The sequence below is a fragment of the Oryzias melastigma genome, linkage group LG20, assembly GCF_002922805.2.
Source record: "Oryzias melastigma strain HK-1 linkage group LG20, ASM292280v2, whole genome shotgun sequence".
In the NCBI taxonomy this organism is placed as follows: Eukaryota; Metazoa; Chordata; class Actinopteri; order Beloniformes; family Adrianichthyidae; genus Oryzias; species Oryzias melastigma.
Window position 1 is genome coordinate 181581 of NC_050531.1, and position 20176 is coordinate 201756.

Genomic DNA, 20176 nt, shown 5'->3' on the forward strand with positions numbered 1-20176 from the left:
AATGGATGGATGGGTGGATGGATGGATGGATGGATGGATGGTGGATTAATGGATGGATGGGTGGATGGATGAATGAATGGGTAGCTAACCAGTGACATCCCCCCGTGCTTTGTACAGACTACTGGAGTGAGAGTGAACATGAGGAGGACACCACCTCCAGCCCCAAACAGGACAGTCCCCCCCCTCCTTATGACACGTACCCCCGGCCTCCCTCGGTGAGTACTACACAGACGTCCAGCACATCAGACACTATGAACTGTGTTTACTGAATCATGTCCCTGAACGCCTCGTTTGGGCGATAGAGCGCCATCCAGCGGCTGCTGCCCACCACTGAGAGAATTTCCCCATTGTGGGAGTAATAAAGGATTTGATTGATTGATTGATTGATTAAGTTTTCTAATTATGTACTAAAAACAGTGAATAAACCCACCAGAGAAAGTTGGACTGCAGTTTACTCAATAAATGTTTCTGGACAGGCGGTTGACATCTTTCATTCTACACTCAACAAAAATATAAACGCAACACTTTGTTTTCGCTCCCATTTTTCATGAGATGGACTTAAAGATGTAAAATCCAGATCCACAATATGACCATTTCTCTCAAACATTGTTCACAAATCTGTCTAAATGTGTGATAGTGAGCACTTCTGCTTGACTGAGATGATCCATCCCACCTCACAGGTGTGCCACATCAAGATGCTGATCTGACATCATGATTAGTGCACAGGTGTGCCTTAGACTGCCCACAATAATAGGCCACCCTGAAATGTGCAGATTTGTCTCACAGCAAAATGCCACAGATGTCACAAGCATTGAGGGAGCGTGCAATCAGCATGCTGACAGCAGGAATGTCAACCAGATCTGTTGCTCCTGCATTCAATGTTCATTTCTCCACCATAAGCCGTCTCCAAAGGCGTTTCAGAGAATATGGCAGTACATCCAACCGGCCTCACAACAGCAGACCACGTGTAACCACACCTGGACCTCCACATCCAGCAGGTTCACCTCCAAGATGGTCTGAGACCAGCCACTCAACTGCTGAAACAATTGGTTTGCATAACCAAACATTTCTGCCCAAACTGTCAGAAACCGTCTCAGGGAAGCTCAACTGCATGCTGGTCATCCTCATCGGGGTCTTAACCTGACTCCAGATCGTCCTGGTAACAGACTTGAGTGGACAAATGCTCACATTTGATGGCGTCTGGCACGTTGGAGAGGTGTTCTCTTCACAGATAAATCTGGGTTTACATTGTTCAGGGCAGATGGCAGACAGCGTGTGTGGCGTCGTGTGGGAGAGCGCTTTGCTGATGTCAATGTTGTGGATGGAGTGGCCCATGGTGGTGGTGGGGTTATGGTATGGGCAGGCATCTGTCATTGAAGATGAAGATTTTATTGATGGCATTTTGAATGCACAGAGATACGGTGATGAGATCCTGAGGTCCATTGTTGTGCCATACATCCATGAACATCACCTCATGTTTCAGCAAGATCGTGCACGGCCCCATGTTGCAAGGATCTGTACACAATTCTTGGAAGCAGAAAATGTCCCGGTTCTTGATTGGCCAGCATTCTCACCGGGCATGTGACCCATTGAGGCTGTTTGGGATTGACCGGCGTATACGACAGCGTGAACCTGTTCACACTAATATCCAGCAACTTCACACAGCCATTGAAGAGGAGTGGACCAACATTCCACAGGTCACAATCGACAATCTGATAAACTCTATGTGAAGAAGATGTGTCGCACTGCATGAGGCAAATGGTGGTCACACCAGATACTGACTGGTTCTGGGCCCCCAGACCCCCAATAAAGCAAAAAACTTCGCATTTCGGGGTGGCCTATTATTGTGGGCAGTCTAAGGCACACCTGTGCACTAATCATGGTGTCAGATCAGCATCTTGATGTGGCACACCTGTGAGGTGGGATGGATCATCTCAGCCAAGCAGAAGTGCTCACTATCACACATTTAGACAGATTTGTGAACAATGTTTGAGAGAAATGGTCACATTGTGTATCTGGAATGAATTTTAGATCTTAAAGTCTATCTCATGAAAATGGGAGCAAAAACAAAAGTGTTGCATTTATATGTTTGTTGAGTGTAGAATCATTCTAAAATCATTTCAGAATATCCGTGTCACTGTGGGGTTTTGGGGCCGGATGTAGTTGTGTTTCTGTTTCATCTTTTGTTTTCACCTCCCTCACGTTACAGGTGTGTTGATGTCCTTCGTCTTTCCACCTGTTCCCCCTCCCCTCTTAATGAATACACCTGTGTTTGATTGTCTTGTTTCTGTTAAAAGCTGCCTGTTTCCCCTCCACTTGTCCCAGATGGTTTTGTGTTCTTTCTCGAGTGCTATGAGCCTTCCAGCCTCTTAGAGTTATGACTCAGCAAAAGAATAAGTATAAGAAAAGGAAAAGAATAAAACGTCATTCTTATAGACCATGCTGCTTCAGCGTCTGTGTCCTCACCCGGTTCCTGACAGTCTCTCTGTCTCCCTGTTTTTCCATCCTATGGTCAGATGAGCGCCTACCTGGAAGGTCGGACCACTCGCCTGTCTTCCACAGAGACGTCTCGGTCTCGCTCTTCCCAGGAAGACTTCTTGTGCGGTGAACCCTCGGCGGTAGCTGCAGAGCCGCAGTACCACCCCGGTCCACTTGGGGGCGGTACCACACACAGTGGAAGAAAGCCAGGGGGCAGCAGCAGCAGCGACATGCAGTTCAGATGTGACCCGCTGGAGGTGTGTAGCGTCCTCCTCCAGGAAGGAGCTGATGTAGATCAGAACAGACTCCAGAACCGAAACCAGTTTCAAATTGGATTTTATGGGTTCAGATCCATGTGGAACAGTTTGTTCATGTCAGGATGATCCGTTCAGATAAAATGAAACTGATGTTATTATTCATTTAGAATCTGTACAGCTTAAAGAGTTTCATCTCAATGAAAAGTTTGATCACTGTGAGGATCAAACTTTACAAACGTGAAATCACATTAAAAGTTTCACTTTAAAATGTTATTATTTATTAATTATGTAGCAGAAATTCTTGCGTGTTGGGTCATGTCAGTATTTGAAAGTAAAAAACTGAGACTTTCCTTTGCAGTACCGCTCCAGTCCTGCAGGTGGCAGCAGTGAGACTGGGTCTCCAGGCCGCTCCTCGTCCTCACAGAGACGCTCCTGGCAGGACCTGATCGAGACCCCACTGACGGAGTCCGGACTGCACTTCCTACAGACTGGACCGCTAGGTAACAGAACCTGAGACAGGACCTGAACCTGAGACAGAACCTGAACCTGAGTCAGATCCTGAACCTGAGTCAGATCCTGAACCTGAGACAGATCCTGAACCTGAGACAGAACCTGAACCTGAGACAAATCCTGAGAGAGAACCTGAGCCTGAGACAAAATCTGAACCTGAGACAGAACCCGAACCTGAGACAGAATCTGAACCTAAGACAGAACCTGAGAGAGAACCTGAGCCTGAGACAGAATCTGAACCTGAGACAGAACCTGAACCTGAGACAAATCCTGAGAGAGAACCTGAACCTGAGACAGAATCTGAACCTGAGTCAGATCCTGAACCTGAGACAGAACCTGAACCTGAGACGAATCCTGAGAGAGAACCTGAGCCTGAGACAGAATCTGAACCTGAGACAGAACCCGAACCTGAGACAGAATCTGAACCTAAGACAGAACCTGAACTTGAGACAGAACTTGAACCTGAGTCAGAAGCTGAACCTGAGTCAGATCCCGAACCTCAGACAGAACCTGAACCTGAGACAGAACCTGAACCTGAGTCAGAAGCTGAACCTGAGTCAGATCCTGAGCCTGAGACAGAATCTGAACCTGAGACAGAACCCGAACCTGAGACAGAACCTAAACTTGAGACAGAACTTGAACCTAAGACAGAACCTGAACCTGAGACAAATCCTGAGAGAGAACCTGAGCCTGAGACAGAATCTGAACCTGAGACAGAAACTGAACCCGAGATAGAACCCAAACCTGAGACAAAACCTGAACCTGAGACAGAACCCGAAACTGAGACAGATCCCGAACCTGAGACAGATCCTGAGCCTAAGACAAAACCTGAGACAGAACCTGAACCTGAGACAGAACCTGAACCTGAGTCAGAACCTGAACCTAAGACAGATCCCGAGCCTCAGACAGAACCTGAACCTGAGACAGAACCTGAACCTGAGTCAGAAGCTGAACCTAAGACAGACCCCAAACCTCAGACAGAATCTGAACCTGAGACAGAACCTGAACCTGAGTCAGAAGCTGAACCTGAGACAGACCCCAAACCTCAGACAGAATCTGAACCTGAGACAGATCCCGAACCTGAGACAGATCCTGAGCCTAAGACAGAATCTGAACCTGAGACAGAACCTGAACTTGAGACAGAACTTGAACCTAAGACAGAACCTGAACCTGAGACAAATCCTGAGAGAGAACCTGAGCCTGAGACAGAATCTGAACCTGAGTCAGAAGCTGAACCTGAGACAGAACCTGAACCTGAGACAGAACCTGAACCTGAGTCAGAATCTGAACCTGAGACAGAATCTGAACCTGAGTCAGAACCTGAACCTGAGTCAGAATCTGAACCTGAGTCAGAATCTGAACCTGAGACAGAACCTGAACCTGAGTCAGAAGCTGAACCTGAGTCAGATCCTGAACTTGAGACAGAACCTGAACCTGAGACAGAACCTGAATCTGAGACAAATCCTGAGAGAGAACCTGAGCCTGAGACAGAATCTGAACCTGAGACAGAACCCGAACCTGAGAAAGAACTTGAATCTGAAACAGAACTTGAATCTGAAACAGATCCTGATTCTAAGACAAAACCTGAGACAGAACCTGAACCTGAGACAGAAACTGAACCCGAGATAGAACCCAAACCTGAGACAAAACCTGAACCTGAGACAGAACCCGAAACTGAGACAGATCCCGAACCTGAGACAGAACCTGAACCTGAGACAAATCCTGAGAGAGAACCTGAGCCTGAGACAGAATCTGAACCTGAGACAGAACCCGAACCTGAGACAGAACTTGAATCTGAAACAGAACTTGAATCTGAAACAGATCCTGATTCTAAGACAAAACCTGAGACAGAACCTGAACCTGAGTCAGAACCTGAACCTAAGACAGACCCCAAACCTCAGACATAATCTGAACCTGAGACAGAATCTGAACCTGAGACAGATCCCGAACCTGAGACAGATCCTGAACCTGAGACAGAATCTGAACATGAAGCAGAACGTGAGACGGAGTGAATTTTTAAGCCCATTTGGGTTTTATTTGAGCTTCAGTTCTGCATCTTCCTTCTTCCAAACGTTGTTCCTATAACGTTCTTCGTGTTTGAAAGAAAACTCAAACTTGACCAGTGAGACGACTGAACGTGTCATTTTAAAGACGTCTCGGCGGCGTGTCCTTTGACCTCTCCAGTTCGGTTTCATCAGTAGAGCTCCTGTTTGACCCACAGAGGACGCCGTCTTTGCTGAGCCGGGTCTGGGAGGCTTTTCCATGACCGCCGGAGCCGTCTACACTCTCCCTCCACAGAGGAACGCCCCGTTTCCCACGGCGATGCAGAGGCTGATCCCCATGGCAACCCACGGAGAAAAGCCTCGCAGTTTCACGCTGCCCCGAGACAGCAACCTGCACTCGCTGCTCGCTCTGCCCGCCAGGGAGGAGCGCGACACACGCGACGGTAAATTCCCACCAGTTGGTCCATGTTTCAGATCCGATTTGTTCAGGAACAACAACGCATGAATTGAAGGGGTTGTGGGCGCTGTGCCACCAAAACTTTACCGGATAATAAGAGCAATAGAGACACGAGGAGGAAGTCAATTCAATACTCCACACTTAAAAAGCACATTTATAGGAAGCAGTTCCCAGAAATGAAACGTTTGAACATTTTCCAGGAAGATCATGAAGAAGTCCTGCAGCTTTAAACATGTAATGATCAACGGGAGGATTTGTCCCTGGAGATGCAGCTTCTTGTTTCCTTCTTTTAGATTTATAACATAAGAAACGATGACAAAAGAAGAGTTAAGAACAAACAAATACCGCTGAGGAAACAGGTTAGTTATTTATCCAAACATAACAGCTCCCACTTTTCCTCGACTTCAATACAGTTTTACAGAAAAGATTCATACAAGAAAATAAATGATGGTTAAATATTCTGAGAAGGAAAAGAGAAATAAGGAAATACATTCATTTCATTTAGGATCATGGAAACAATGAATGTTTTAGAGACTTCTCCTAAATAAATAGAGGTGTGTATTGGCAAGAGTCTGGCGATACGATACGTATCCCGATACATGCCTCATGATACGATATTTATCGCGATATTTCCCAAGACTGCCCCAAAACAATTTTTACTGTATTTTTTGTGTATGACTTGAATCTACCTGAATTGTAATGTATTAGTAAAAAAATGGTCAAATTAATTTTCTATGTCTCACAGTACAGCAGCTGTATCTCAAATACAAGTGGTTCTTACCCCAATTCATGCTGCTTTTCTTTTGTTAAATTACAAAAAAATTGTTTTTTAAGGGAACAGCCAATATTGCCTGATTTCCACAACAAAATATTTGAATGAATGTGCTTTAACTAATACATTTCTAAAAGTGTGATTACAAGATTGCTAAATCCAGCATTTAAATGGTTCATTAACCTGAACAGGTACTTCAAAAATGAATGAAATAAAATGTCAATTCTTTCCAGAAACATTTTAGTGTGAATGTGACTAACATGCATTATTTACATGACAGTCAGCACTGCAGCTCAAGTTTCCTTTAAAGCAACAGTAAATGTGTATTTCACATAATAATGACTGCGACATTGCTCATTTTTCAGAGTTGTTCACATCACTCTGATCCATCAGGTCTCTGAACTAGAATCTAAAGCTGTGAAGTTTAGCCGACAGCATTTTGATGGAGGCTCCGTGCATGAGCCGCTGCAGCTCCACTGCTTCACTCGTTCTTATCTGAGCCGCTACGAAGCTCCATAATCCTCGTCTAAATATGATTCTGGCAGCAACGCGGCACAGAGTTTCTGTTTAGGACCCGTTCTAAGTCAAAACAAGTAGTATATGTCTCATAACAACCACAACCACGAGGCTGACCGAACATTTAATAGATCTTGTTGTTTTGGTCGCGGTGTGGAGCTGCTCAACGAGGCTCAGAGCGCTCTGCTGCCAACTAGTGATCGGAGGTGGAAGTGGAAAACAAGAGCTAGACGGTGAAGGACGCTCATAAATAACTAAATAAATATCGTCATGTCAACATTTTAAATCGATGCAAGTATCGCTCAATGAAATATCACGATATATCGCCAAATCAATTTTTCCTACACCCATAGGTAAGAAGTGGAAGGTGATTCCTTCTTTGACAGCACGAACACCTAAAGTGTATTTTCCTGAGTTTAGATGAAATCTGGGAGAATAAATGTGATCAGATGACAGAGGTTGGTTTGTGGTTCTGAATACTGCTGTAGGTATGGAGGTAAGTTGAACTGAAAGCATCCAGCAGTAAATAGTGAGTATTGATATTGTTTTGAGCTGACGGTGAAACCGACCGGCTGCTGATACCTGCAGCAGTGGCTCGTGTAGGGCAGCAGAGAATAAAACATCCAGTTACGTAGGTCGACCCTGCAGCCGCAGACCGCTTTCCACCCGGCTCACGGTGGAGACGGGTTCTACCACCCGGCTCAGCTCAAACCAGACCTTCTGCTCTCCTTAAGGTGGCGGTGAAGGCGCATCTTTGGGGGACTTGTTTCGAGCCTGCGAGCAGGGCGGAGTCTGTCCTCTGGGGCGTGGCTCTGAGGCCAGAGGTCAGACGGAGTTCAGGCAGTCGTTCCTGCGGCGGGCCGAGGATCCTCAGCTGAACGAGCGCCTGCACCACCTGCGCATACTAACGTCCACACTGAAGGTGGGTCTTCCTCACTCCGACCTTCATGAGGAAGCCGGGCTCAGAAGAGGGAAGTCACATGGTCTGGGTTCAGCAGAACCTCACAGAACACCAGAAGAAAAGATGTTCATGTCCGCAGAACTTCTCTTTTCTCACGCAGTCTGGTAAAAGTATTTGCCTCCTTTCTGACTGGCAGGTAAATAACTTGACAAACGTCATGACAGAAACCTTCAGAACCACTGTCAGAAACCCAGATGAGTCTGGAGGGTACTGGTTCTGGCTGGAAACAGACTGACAGAAGTGGATGTTTGAGGAAATGCAGATCCGACATCATCAGAACATGTGTGGATCCAGAGGTTCTTGTTCTCTCCTTGAATTTGCCATGGATCCATGTCTGTCTTTTTCTGACCGTTGGATCATGAAATCTGACCTGATCCGGGTCCCCTAGGCCTCCAGGTCTTTCTGTCTTCTGCTGGACCCCCTGGACCAGATCTAGTTGTGTTCTAGAAACTCTGGCTGCAGATCTTCTCCTCATCAGTTCCTGGTTTCTCTCAGAGGCCGGCGTTTCTTTCAGGATCTTCTTCTCATCAGAAGGTTCTCCCGATGTCTGGAAATATTCCGCTCTGAGTCTGAATAGGAACATTTGTGAGGTTCACTCATGTATGGAGGGATCACTCTGTTTCTAGTCAGACTTGTTCAGGTTTTAAACTTTTTTTTATTTCAGTGAATTTGACCTGAACCCTTGTTTGGTTTCCTATTATATTTGCCATAAATAAACCAGAAAGGGGCAAATACTCCAATCCTGCAGTCTAAGCATCAGTGGTCCTTCTAAGAAACATCAACTTTCATGAACTAAATTAATTAAATTAAAGTAGAAAATTCTGAAAGAATCTATTTTGTTGAGTTAGTGATGAGTCGTCCTAAATGTGACGTTTGTTCTGAAGGAAAGTTTCTGGACCTGAAGACCGTCTTCACAGAATCATTCTGGTTCCTCTTTCTGCTGCAGCTAAACTGGAAATAACATCAGAGATCAAAGAGGGCGGAGCTTCGTTAGCGCTGCTCATTTCCTGTTTGCTCACATGACTTGTTCTCTGTGTGTCTCCTGAGTGGGCGGAGCCAGACGCCTCCCTACTGTGGCTTGTGTGTCCGTTTGGAGCGTCTGTCCTGCTGCTGTGTTTGCTGGCTGCTTGGAAAGGAACCACCGGCTTTGGGGAGAATTTGGCAGCGCTACGTTAAACGGCCGTCTGCATGTGCTGCTCTCCATGCAGCGCCGGCTGCTTGGTGACGGGAATCTGCAGCCGTTGCTTTGGAAACAACTAAAGTAACTCATCTGAATAGAAGGCCATCCTCACATTATTTTATCTACTTATTGGAAAGTGACTGATCAGGAATCCTCATCACTAAATCTATCACTAAGATGTGTGTCTGTAGTTGGACCCTCACTGAAAGCTGATTGGCTGATGATGATGATGATGTCTCCATGATACAACACTTTTGCTTCTGAAAACTTCCATCCCCTCAGTTTTTGGCTCCTCCTCCTGCTGAAAAGCAAAGATTTAGTGAACAACTTATTCTCTTCTTTCTCTTACAACTCCCTTTAGGGGAGCAGCTCTCCATTCTCCTCCTTCTCTATGAACCTCCCCTTTGGTCCTCCTCTCTCCTGGTGTCTCCATCCTCAGCATCCTCTCACCATCATCACTGTTCCTCCTCTAACGTGTTCAATCATAATCATCTGCTTCCAGAACCCATACATGATCTGATCCTCTGGTGGATCCATCCTGATCCATTTGTGATCTATTCCTGATCCATTCCTAATCCATCTTGATCCATCCTGATTCATCTTGATCCATCCTGATTCATCTTGATCCATTTCTGATCCAGTCCTAATCCATCTTGATCCATCCTGATTCATCTTGATCCATTTCTGATCCAGTCCTAATCCATCTTGATCCATCCTGATTGATCTTGATCCATTTCTGATTCGTTCTGATCCATTTTAATCCATTTGTGATCTATTCCTGATCAATTCTGATCCATCTTGATCAATTCTGATCCATCTTGATCTATTCCTGATCAATTCTGATCCATCTTGATCAATTCTGATCCATCTTGATCTATTCCTGATCCATTCTGATCCCTTTCTGATCCGTCCTGATCCATCCTGGTTGTTCCCAAAGATCCTCAACATCTCCAGCTCTGCTTCCTGTCTTTTTTCATGTAAAATCACTGAATTTAAACCAACTATTAACTTTGCGTTGAGGTCATTAAGGTCGTTGAGGCGTTCAAACTCAGGTAGCTGGAAAACGAAGCAGAGAACTCCCCAAATCTTTGGTTATCTCCTGACCTGTGGCTTGCTGTCCGTGTGTCTGGTCTCTGAAAGCGTGACGCCAACCTGCTGTGTTTCCTCTCAGGACAGGGAGGGGGAGCTGGCGCTGATCGACAGGCTGCTGGCCGCCCCCCAGCTGTCGTCTGCAGACTTCCAGGAGTGGAAGAAGGCCTATCAGGAGCTGTTCTCTCAGGAGCCCAGCTCGGAGCCGGAGGAGGGGCCGCCCCTCACCCCATCGCTGTCTCACACGCACTCCTACATTGAGACGCACGTCTGACTCTGAGGACCAACCGCTGGAAAGTTTTCAACTTCAAAGGCCGCCTAAGCTCTGAGACCTGCTGTCACGTCTCTCGGCTGGTTGGTTGTGGCGCTCCAGGAGGTTCCAGGCTGGATGTCGCGTCATTCTTCAGAATTACAGCTAGCTTGTGTGCTCTGTAAATACTGTCCATGGAGACTTTGAGAGGAGCTGGGGGGGTGGCCGAGCATCTCATCGTCCTGCTTGTTGTTTACAGTCTCATGCACAAGCCAGTGACATGCGCTGTTTTCCATGAAGCCTTATACTTGATATTTACTGTACAGTCAGTGTGGCGGCAGAGAACCACCTTTTCTAAACTCGGCAGTTTATATTTAGACTTAGAGGCTTTTGTTTGTGCTGGTTCTTGAGTCCTGTTCTGTGCGAGGCTGGACCTGAAGCATGCTACCCCCCCACCCCCCACCCTGGAAGAGGAGCCATTTGAGGGGCAAAAATCCACCCAAACTGCTGGAGGAAAGATTAACCTTCAGATGGTGAAGCTGAGGTTCTGTTCAGCAGCTGCTGAGTTTCAGGGCTGATCTGAGTCCAGAACTGCTCCTCTGAGTCCACATCCTCTGAGTCCACATCCTCTGAGTCCACATCCTCTGAGTCCACATCCTCTGAGTCCACATCCTCTGAGTCCACATCTTTTTCAGTCCACATCCGTTTGAGTTAGCTTCCTCTGAGTCCACCACCTCTTAATCCACATCCGTTTAGGTCCACATCTTTTTCAGACCAGAACCGTTTGAGTCCACCTCCTCTCAGTCCACATCCTCCTCTGAGCCAACATCCATTTGACTTCACATCCTTTTAAACTCACATCCACTGAATCCACATCCATTTGAGTCCACATCCGTTTGAGTCCACAGACTTGATGAGGTGGTGGGGAGGTTGTGGGTTCTGAAGGATCAGCTAATCAGTTCTGCCACCCGTTCTTCCTCTGGAGGAACCTCATGAACACTCATGAGTGTGCACTAATGTAGTTTCCGTCCTGACTGGTGTGAGGATGGAGAAGTGGATAAAGGTTTATGCTGCAGGTGATCTTTACAGAAACAGATTATTGGATTATATTCCAGGATCATTTCAGCAGAACTTCATGCTAACATCCAGCAGCAGTGAAGCTACAGATAAATGTCTTCAGAGTTTTAGCTCAGACTGGAACTCTCTACTAAAGTCATGTTTATGAAGACATTATGAAGCTGTAAATTCTTCTTTATCGTTTTAGCACAACATAATTGCTGCAAACATGATCAATCTGAGCAGTTTTCCTCTATTTTTATTGCGGTTTTGGTCAAACCAAATGTTTGCCAGATCTTTCTTCAAAACTCTGTTTTTGACACCAAAACGTCTGTTTGGATGACTTTGACCTGAAAGAATGCACAGATCTTGTTCTGTCACCCCATTGGTGCAGAGTTCATCAGCAGGATTGCTCAGAAGGTCAAAGGTCGCAGAACAAAAACCACAGATTGAAACGTGTGGATGGAGACTTTTCCAAGAATTTTAAAGTGTTTTTGTTCCTTAGTAAAGACCCTGCTCATGTCTGACCGACTTCCTCCAGTCTCTGACTTTAAAGCTCCCATCATGCACCGAGTCGCTGCAGTGTTCTCCGTCAGACTGTCAGGGTGGGGTCATAATGGGATGTAGGGAGGATGAAAGCTCCAACCAAAGGTGACTACTACCCCTCCTAAAGGTCCTCCATCAGTGAACATGAAGGCAGTGATCAATGTTTTTTTTTCCCAGCATTCAGTCCAAAAAGGTTTTCCTGTGAGGTTAGGATGTGATGAGCAGGATACAGAGCTGGTGTTTTCCTTTGTTCGATTTTTATGGCCTGTGTGTTCAGATCCGGTAAACAGAAGCTTGAAGCTTTCGTCTCCTGAAAGAAGCTAAGCTGAAGAGCGGTTTGGTTTGTTTTGACCCAACCCCGTGGCCTGAGATGCCCCCTTCTGGAGTCTGGGCCTCGATCTACTTCAGACTCTGGAACCCAGTGAGCTGCGATGTGATGCTGGTTGCTAAGGAAACAGGACTGTAACAGAGAAACAGCCTCAGGCGTTTAGAACGCTGCTGTAAACAGGAGACCCTCATGGCGTCTGTCAAAACGCCGTTCCGCTTCGTTCTGAATGCAGGCTCTGCTTCATCTTGGAGCAGCTTCCTGCCTCTGCTGCCCGATCCCCCTCAAGCTTTTCATGAGGTTTATCCAGATGTTTCCTAAGACATTTAAATGTCACCAGCTCAGAATCATTCAGGAAAAATGCTGCTGGGTTTTAGCACAGAACTTTTTGTAAAACTGGAAATTCAGATTTATTAAAGACAAACAATCGATAACAAATCAATGTTTGCTTCAGTGAATCTTATATAATGGAGACTGAATACTTTCTGTTTTCAAATGAGTGTATTCATGCAGAGACGTTATTTTCTCCCTATCAGTCAGGGTGGATTTTTCCTCTTTACTGCATGTAACATAGACTATAGAAATATTTGCATAGGAAGTTAAAGATGGACGTGTTGAAATGTTTTATTTATCTACTGAGATAATGCACAGAAGCAATCACCGTCTAAATGCTGATGAGCCGGTCGGAGTCGCTCTTTATGCTGCTGCTGTGGTTGGTTGTAGTCGAATGTCTTCAATGTCAAATAAAACAATATTTATCTTCTCTTTTGTGTTTAAATAATGAGATCCTGCAGATTTCTTTCTATAAGTGTCATCCTCTTTTGGGAATCCTGTCATGAAGTGATAGTTGTAAATCTCAGATATGGATTAATACAGTATTTATTTATGTGACTGTTCTGTTCAGGACGGATCAATAAAGGTTTGGATGAAGTTGTTTGTTGAAAGCATCCTTTTCTCTGGAACCTTTTTCATCCTCTCACTCCAGTTTGCTCAGATTATGGCAGATTGGGCTTTTCACAATAAAAGCATCAGCATCTATGACTCTTAAATCAGTTCAGAGTTTATAGTTTCCATGAGATCAACTGGTTTGACTTCTGCAGCACTTTGACAGAATTTCTTGTTCTGCTAAGAAATCATAATTTAAAGTCTGAGTCTTGAAATGTTAACTGGAGAGAAACATTCTGCATAAAAGCCATTTTTTTCAAAGTGACGCAGAAACTTTTAGGTTAGGAAGTGAAAGTATAAGATAATTTGCAGTTCTTTCACATGTTCATCTTCATCATAAATGTGTGTGTATGTGGGGGGGGTCATTGCGTTCTAAAAGGGACCGGTAATAAATGTTACTGGTTATCATCAGTGAAACAGTCAGGTGATGCTAGAAAATATAAATTTATAAAAGTACATGAATAAAATATAATGAACATACTTTTAAAAAATAATAATCAAATATTATTTTTTAGAAATGTCTATTCTTTATTAACTTTTTTTGGTTAAAAAATAATAATATAAATTACAGGTAAATGTACAAATATCCTGTTCTGAAGAATAATAGAGTGAGTCAAGTGCAGCCGTCCAGATATTCTTGTGTAGCATCATTTTCTAAATGCAGGATTACGAGTCTAAACTCAGGAATGTGTTCCGACTCGTCCCTGCAGAGTCTCTACTGAGACAGAGAGAAAACTGAAGAAAGAAAAAGACTAACAGGATATTCATGTGTGTCTGCAGGAGGAGCTGCACACAGACTTCATTCATAAGTAAAAGTGAATCAATAAGAACAATTTGAGTGATTTTTTTATGCTACAGTTTGTGAACAGAAAAAAAATATTGAAATGACATTTGAAACAACACACTTTAACTGTTGTCAGTCAAACGGTGAGTAAGAGTCTCTTTAGGGTTCATATGTTTGTAAATCTGACTGATGACGTCAGAACCTCACCAGCTGTAAACCTCACTGCATGTCACTCTTTATCACTGACAAAAGTCAAACATTGGATCAAGTAACAAAAGTTCTGTAATTTGTTACATTTAAAACTATTCATTTTTATCAAAATTAGATTTTTATGTTAAGAAAGACATAAACTCAGAATTTTAATTTGCTGAAAACTGATCATTTTGAAAGGAACAAATTACAGAACCTTTGTTACTTGATTCAATTAAACCTTTTTTCAGTGCATGCATTTTAATAGTATGACTGGTATTTGTTTTCTTTAATGAAATTTACGCCAAATTTGGTTTGAGAAACAAAACATCAAATGTAAACAATTACAAAAAAGTTATTTTTTCTATCATAAAAAAAAATCAAAGTGTCTGGATGTTTGTCGGATTTTGATTGGTTGGAACCAGTTGATCATCAGAGCTGAATAAAGTTGATCATCAGGAGAAACTAGTTAAAACAGAGACTTGAAGAGCGTCTTGGTTGGACGTTAGCGACGTTTAGCTGGCGTCCATCCCCGTCCAGTCTGGGAGAGGGAACCGCGTGCACTCCGTCCCGGTGAGCTCTCTTGGAAGCTGACAGATTTCTCTCCATTGATCTTTCATGGTGTCGTACTCCAGCACACTCTTCACCGTCTCCTCCTGTCCGTCCCTCCACCTCCTCCCCCCAAATAACAGCAGACTCCCGGAGGCCGTGGAGGCCATTCCGTAATGAAAGGATCCAAAGAGCAGCGGTTTAAGGCGTGTCCAGTGGTCCGCCCGCGGGTCATAGCGTTCAATGTCACAGAAGGGTTCGTACATCCCCAGCAGGGCGTAGAGGAAGCCGTGGGCAGCTGCTAAGCGATGGCTGAACCTGCCGATGGACATGGACGCCTTCTTCTCCCAGACTCTGTCTCTGAGGTTCCAGCTCAGGACGTCTCGGCTTACCTCCCTGTTGCCATGGAGACCGATGTAATGGCAACCCTGCGCACCGGGGAGGCCGCCTGATACGTACAGGCTGTCTTCAAGTATGGCGGAGGCGTGGCCATGAAGGGGGCGGGGCATGGACACGCCTCTCCTCCATTTTCCTGCTGCCATGTCGTAAAACTCCACCGAGGCCACGGCGGCGTGCGTGTTGCTGCTCGACAGAGTGTGTCGCCCCCCGATGACAAAGATGACGTCCTGCAGCAAGCAGCAGGTGAACTGAGCCCGCCTCTCCAGCATCGACTCCGCCTCCTCCCAGCAGCCAAAGCGAGGATCAAACCTCCACATTCGGTTTGAGGTTTCCATGGTGACAGAGGTCTTTGCCCCCCCCTCCCCAACTTTCAACTCATCTCCCCCCAGCACAAACAGAAACCCCCCCAAGGAGCAAACGCAGAAACTTCTCAGCCTCGCAGGGAGGACACATCTCGTCGGGAGACACTTCCTGCTCCTCGGATCAAACACCCACACCTGCTGCTCTGGCCAATCAGCACTGGCCCCGCCTCCCACAAGAACCACCCGATGGGGCGATTCTCTGAGGGTAGAGTGTCTGCTCTGTGCGATTGGTTGAGCTGGTCCCAGGCTGTGGTACTCCAGGGTTCGAGTCAGCTGACCTCTGATCAGGGGCGTGGCCATGGCTTTGTGGACGCAGCCGAGTTTCATCAGGTCCAGAGGGGCGATCAGTCCGAACCGCAGACGGCTCAGCAGAACGTTGGACTTGAGGAGCGGGAGGGGTCCGTTTTCATCCAACCACGACAGAGTCAGCTTCACGAGCTCAAGCTCTTTGACACCGGGGATCTCATCCGCATCCAGCACCGCCGTCAGCGACCGGATGTTCAGAGTCAGGAGATCCTCCCTGTTGTCCTGCAGCAGGTCCTTCATCGCCATGGCAATGCTGTGATGGGCAGCCTCCGAAATGTTTGAAAGGGCGAGACAGTCCGCCAGGTTAGCATAGCAGCAGCAGTTTTCAGCATTCAAACTGTCCATCATGAACCGCTCACATATCGACAGAGCCGTCTCCACCTGCAGGTACCTGGCTGTTTTCAGGACCACAGGAAGCGTGGAGGCCGACATGCTGAGCCAGCCCGAGTACAAGAAGTCCAGAATGATCTCCAGGCCCTGAGGCGTCAGCGCCGGGAGGCTGATGGAGCCCGCTCGGCTCTCTGCGGTCCCGTCACCAAACAGGGCCCAGAAATAGTCACTGGAGCTGGCTAAAAGAGCGCGATGACACGGGAAGGAAACGCCGCCAGCCTCCAAGATAACATCACACATCTTCTCCTGAGAGCGCAGTCGCTGGAAACCAGCAAAGAGCTGGGTTCTGTGAGAGGAGCTGTAGAGCAGAGAGTAGCCCTCCATCCAGAAGGAGAGACCGAGAAGGAGAGATTGAAGAGGAGAGACCGAGCCTGCAGAAAGACTCCTGTCCTCAGTGGAGCGCCGCTCATCTGTGTTGTTGTTGTCCTCTCTCCAGCGGCTGGCATGTGACACCACGATAAGTAGGTGACTAACCCCCCACCCCCTCCCAAAGCCTCAGAGTCTGAGGCAGCAGCTCTGATTTCTTTGTCTGCTGCCCTCTGCTTTGTGATCAGGGTGGGGGCATCAGCCAAGAGCTCGTTCAACCAAAGCACCAGTTCAACCAAACGCCTGCATTCGGTCAGCAGGTGCAGGACACCGCTGAGCTGATGCTGATCCAGCTGGGGTTCAGTGTCCAGCCCTGCCAGTCCGTCTGCATCCACATTTCAGGAGCAGGCAGCCCTCATCGCCATGGCGACAGGATCTGGGATGAGGCTCATATCAAACCAGAGAAAAAGTAGCTGCCAATGATGTCAAGAATCCTGTTGGTGTTTGCTGCGCCCTTGGGGAGGCATCTCACCTCCCCGTGACCTGTGGGCTGATGTCACACTCATATTTTTATACAGCCACCGTAGAGCATGATGGGAAGGCGCCGTGGCGAGGTGTTACTCTTCAACCTCTTCGGCATACGTGTGAAGATGTCTGACTGGCGCTGAGGAGAGAGAGGAGTTCCTAAAAGCCTTTCCCGGGCGGGGAGTCTGGATGACCTCCCAGGGTCACATGGCGTGTGGAGTCTGACCCCCCCAGCTTTGTTTCTCTCCAGCTGCATTTTCCAGCATGACCTGCGGAGGCTAAACTTAGCTGCAGCTGCTGCATGGAGCGGCGCCGGACATGTGTCGCGATGACGGATTTCTGCTTTCTGCTGTTTGAGACGGGGTTTAAGGACAGAAACGATTCCATGAGTTTCTAAAAAGAGACCTTTATCTTTTTAGTTTTATTTAAAACAAAATAAAATGAGACAAAGGGGAATGAAGCAAAAGCATTAAAGTGAAACAAACCAAGAATTTAACTGAGTTAGTCCCTAAAAGTTTTACATTCCAAATGAAATGCAGCTTAAATCCTTTGATCAAAGTGGGACGTTTGTAATAAAGTGATTTAAAATGTTTTTTTACGACCAGGACACATTTCCTGACCAGCAAGGAGGTTTAAAGACCAGAGCACAGAAGGGATTTTATTCTCTAAATAAGCAGTTTTTCTCGTCATGCAGGATCAACATTTACAGGAACTTATTCCAGATGTTTTTAGCACAAAGAAGTCAAATGAAAACACAAAATAACTTTATATTTCTGTGGAAATCCAAAGAAACACAAAAGCGCCTGCTTTCATCAAACAGGATCCATGAACAGCGTTCTGAGAATCTTCTAGAAGCGGTCCATGAAAACGTCCAAACGGCTCCTCAGAGTCACAGGAACGCCGTTTCTGCAGCAGACGTGTCTCCAGAAGGGCTTTAGCGATAGCTGAAGGGAGGCATCAGCTGTGATGAAGGATAAACCGGGGAAAGGAAGAGGTTGGAGGGGATGCAGCAAACTGAGGTCTGGTTCTGGTTTTCCAGAGGGTAGTCCTGCAGAGATCACGTCCGTCTCCAACAACCTGCAGGAGAATCCTGGAAAGAAAAACAGGAAGTCTTCAGGACACGAGCGAGGAACTGTTGGTCTCCAGGAGGAGGTCATGTTCTTCTCTATTTAGACCTCCACCATTGGGGGAGTTTGGTCATGTGATCAATTGCAGCTGATTTAAAACTGGTTTTCTCCTTAAGGAGACGACGTTTCTCAGAATGACGAGTTTAAAACCTTTTCCGTTAAAGGTTTAGGGATCCAAACAATCCTCATGAATGTCTCATGAAACGTCAGAACGGGGAGTCACAGCTTCAGGCTTTGGCTACTAGATGAAGTCTTGAATCCCATAAAAAGGTTAAACGGTGTTTAGAATGTCACTGTTGAGTGACCATCTGCAGGAAGTTACCGTCTGCAGGAATGTAACCTGTGCAGAACCCCAACTGCAGCAGAAAACGATGTTTTCTGGAGTAAAAGTCCAAGTTTCTGATTTTGTTTGTCCTGTAAAGGTTTTGGTAAACAGACAGAAATCTGCAAACACGTTCAGAACTTCAAGGCTGTTTCTTTCTGCTCTTGTTCGTTCTCAGGTCTGCTTTGGTGGTCAAACTTTTCACAATAAACTATCTCAAAAAACAGATTTTTGTCTTAATATGTTTCTTCTGCCTCTGATGTCATTTCCTGCTTCAGCCTGCATGAACAAGAGCCTCCAAACCCACTGAAGCATAAATATAGCTCCAGCCTGACTCAGCTCACAGAGGGAGGGGTCATCAGAGGCCGACACACAGCGCCATCCTGTGGTGAGCGCTGCTCACTGCATTCACGATTCAATCACAGTAGAACAGTAAAACCGGATTCTCTGGTGGTTTCATCTCTGACAGATGTTTGAATTGATTTAAAGGTGTATTGATGTTTCTCCATGGTCTGAAGCTCATTGATGTTTAGTTTTCTGTCCGTTTATCAGCTCTGGAGGAGAATGCGGTTCATGTTTTCTTCTGAAGAACAAACCTGTTTGCTTTTTCCCACTAACTGGATTTGCATCCTTCAGTATAAAAGGTGACTCACTTTACAAACGCTTCTGTATGTTCATTTCTATTTTTTGATGTTTATTTGCATCTTTTTCTCTCGACTGGTTGGGATGAGACCCAAACTGTAGGTGGGCGTGGCTCAGACGGCGTCAGAAACTGTCTGACTGGGTTTGTTGATAAAACGCTGCTGGATCAACTTGTGACATAAATGTCATAGAAACGGACATCTGTTCTGACTTTAAGTCTCTTCTCAGAAAACCAGAGCTAAACCTGTCAGTCCTTGGTGACCCATCGCAGTTCGCTCTTCACGTTTTGCAGCTCTGACAGGTTAACTGCAGGTCCAGGCAGCTTCGCCGCTCCTGGTAACGCCTTCTTCTCCTCTGGCGTCTGGACTGGTGGGCAGCAGCTCGGCTCTGGAGGAACCTGAAGAAACACTGAATGTGAGACGGCTTTAAGATGAGCTTTCACACTCATTTGGAGTTCTTTGGTCCTCCTCCTGGTGGACCTGCTGATGTTTGGGTGGGAACAGAGTGAAGACCACAGCAAAACTTAACCTTCATGAGGAGATATCTTTATCTATTTATGAAGACATTTCAGTTTGAAAACATTTCATAAAGAAAACTGGTTCAGTTCTGATTAAACCAGGAAACAAATCGACTGTAGTGGACATGATTATGTAAGATCGAGACTTGTTTGTTGTTTGGATACATGTTTTAAAAAATATTATAAATGATTAGAAATACATTTAAAAAAGTATAAATACATTTATGTCAAGAGTAATAAACACAGTGAGCACTTTAGGACAAAGAAAGAGATTTCTCTTTCAGAACAAGTTTGATTCAATCTTTATGTTCAAACAGGGAGATGCAGCACGAGGAGGAGGGAGAGGGGGGAGAGGAGGAGGAGGAGGGTGAGGAGGAGGGTGAGGAGGAGGAATAGGAAGGAGGGAGAGGAGG

The 20176-nt window shown here is 45.9% G+C and overlaps 3 protein-coding genes across 6 annotated transcripts in view; 1 reads left to right on the forward strand and 2 right to left on the reverse strand.

Moving 5' to 3' along the window:
- cnksr2a (connector enhancer of kinase suppressor of Ras 2a) overlaps positions 1–13344 on the forward strand; it is a 61818-nt gene extending 48474 nt beyond the window's left edge. For 2 of the 3 annotated variants that reach the window (XM_036217380.1, XM_024280107.2), the window contains 6 exons: positions 118–215; positions 2517–2735; positions 3094–3235; positions 5467–5691; positions 7728–7915; positions 10306–13344. In XM_036217380.1, coding sequence (XP_036073273.1) covers positions 118–215; positions 2517–2735; positions 3094–3235; positions 5467–5691; positions 7728–7915; positions 10306–10497 — 1064 coding nt within the window. In that variant the 3' untranslated portion in view covers positions 10498–13344. The remainder of the gene's footprint in view (positions 1–117; positions 216–2516; positions 2736–3093; positions 3236–5466; positions 5692–7727; positions 7916–10305) is intronic. The other variant, XM_024280108.2, reaches the window with a different exon arrangement.
- A 764-nt stretch (positions 13345–14108) lies between these two features.
- On the reverse strand, positions 14109–16989 carry LOC112151623 (kelch-like protein 34). Its single transcript, XM_024280636.2, has one exon. It carries the CDS (start codon positions 16646–16648, stop codon positions 14834–14836), a length of 1815 nt encoding a protein of 604 aa, XP_024136404.1. The 5' UTR covers positions 16649–16989; the 3' UTR covers positions 14109–14833.
- Positions 16990–17786: 797 nt separating this feature from the next.
- smpx (small muscle protein X-linked) overlaps positions 17787–20176 on the reverse strand; it is a 7863-nt gene continuing 5473 nt past the window's right edge. For both annotated transcript variants that reach the window (XM_024280637.2, XM_024280638.2), the window contains exons 4-5: positions 19491–19643; positions 17787–18245 (exon numbers count right to left, since the gene is read on the reverse strand). In XM_024280637.2, the coding sequence (XP_024136405.1) occupies positions 19494–19643 (150 nt within the window). In that variant the 3' untranslated portion in view covers positions 17787–18245; positions 19491–19493. The remainder of the gene's footprint in view (positions 18246–19490; positions 19644–20176) is intronic.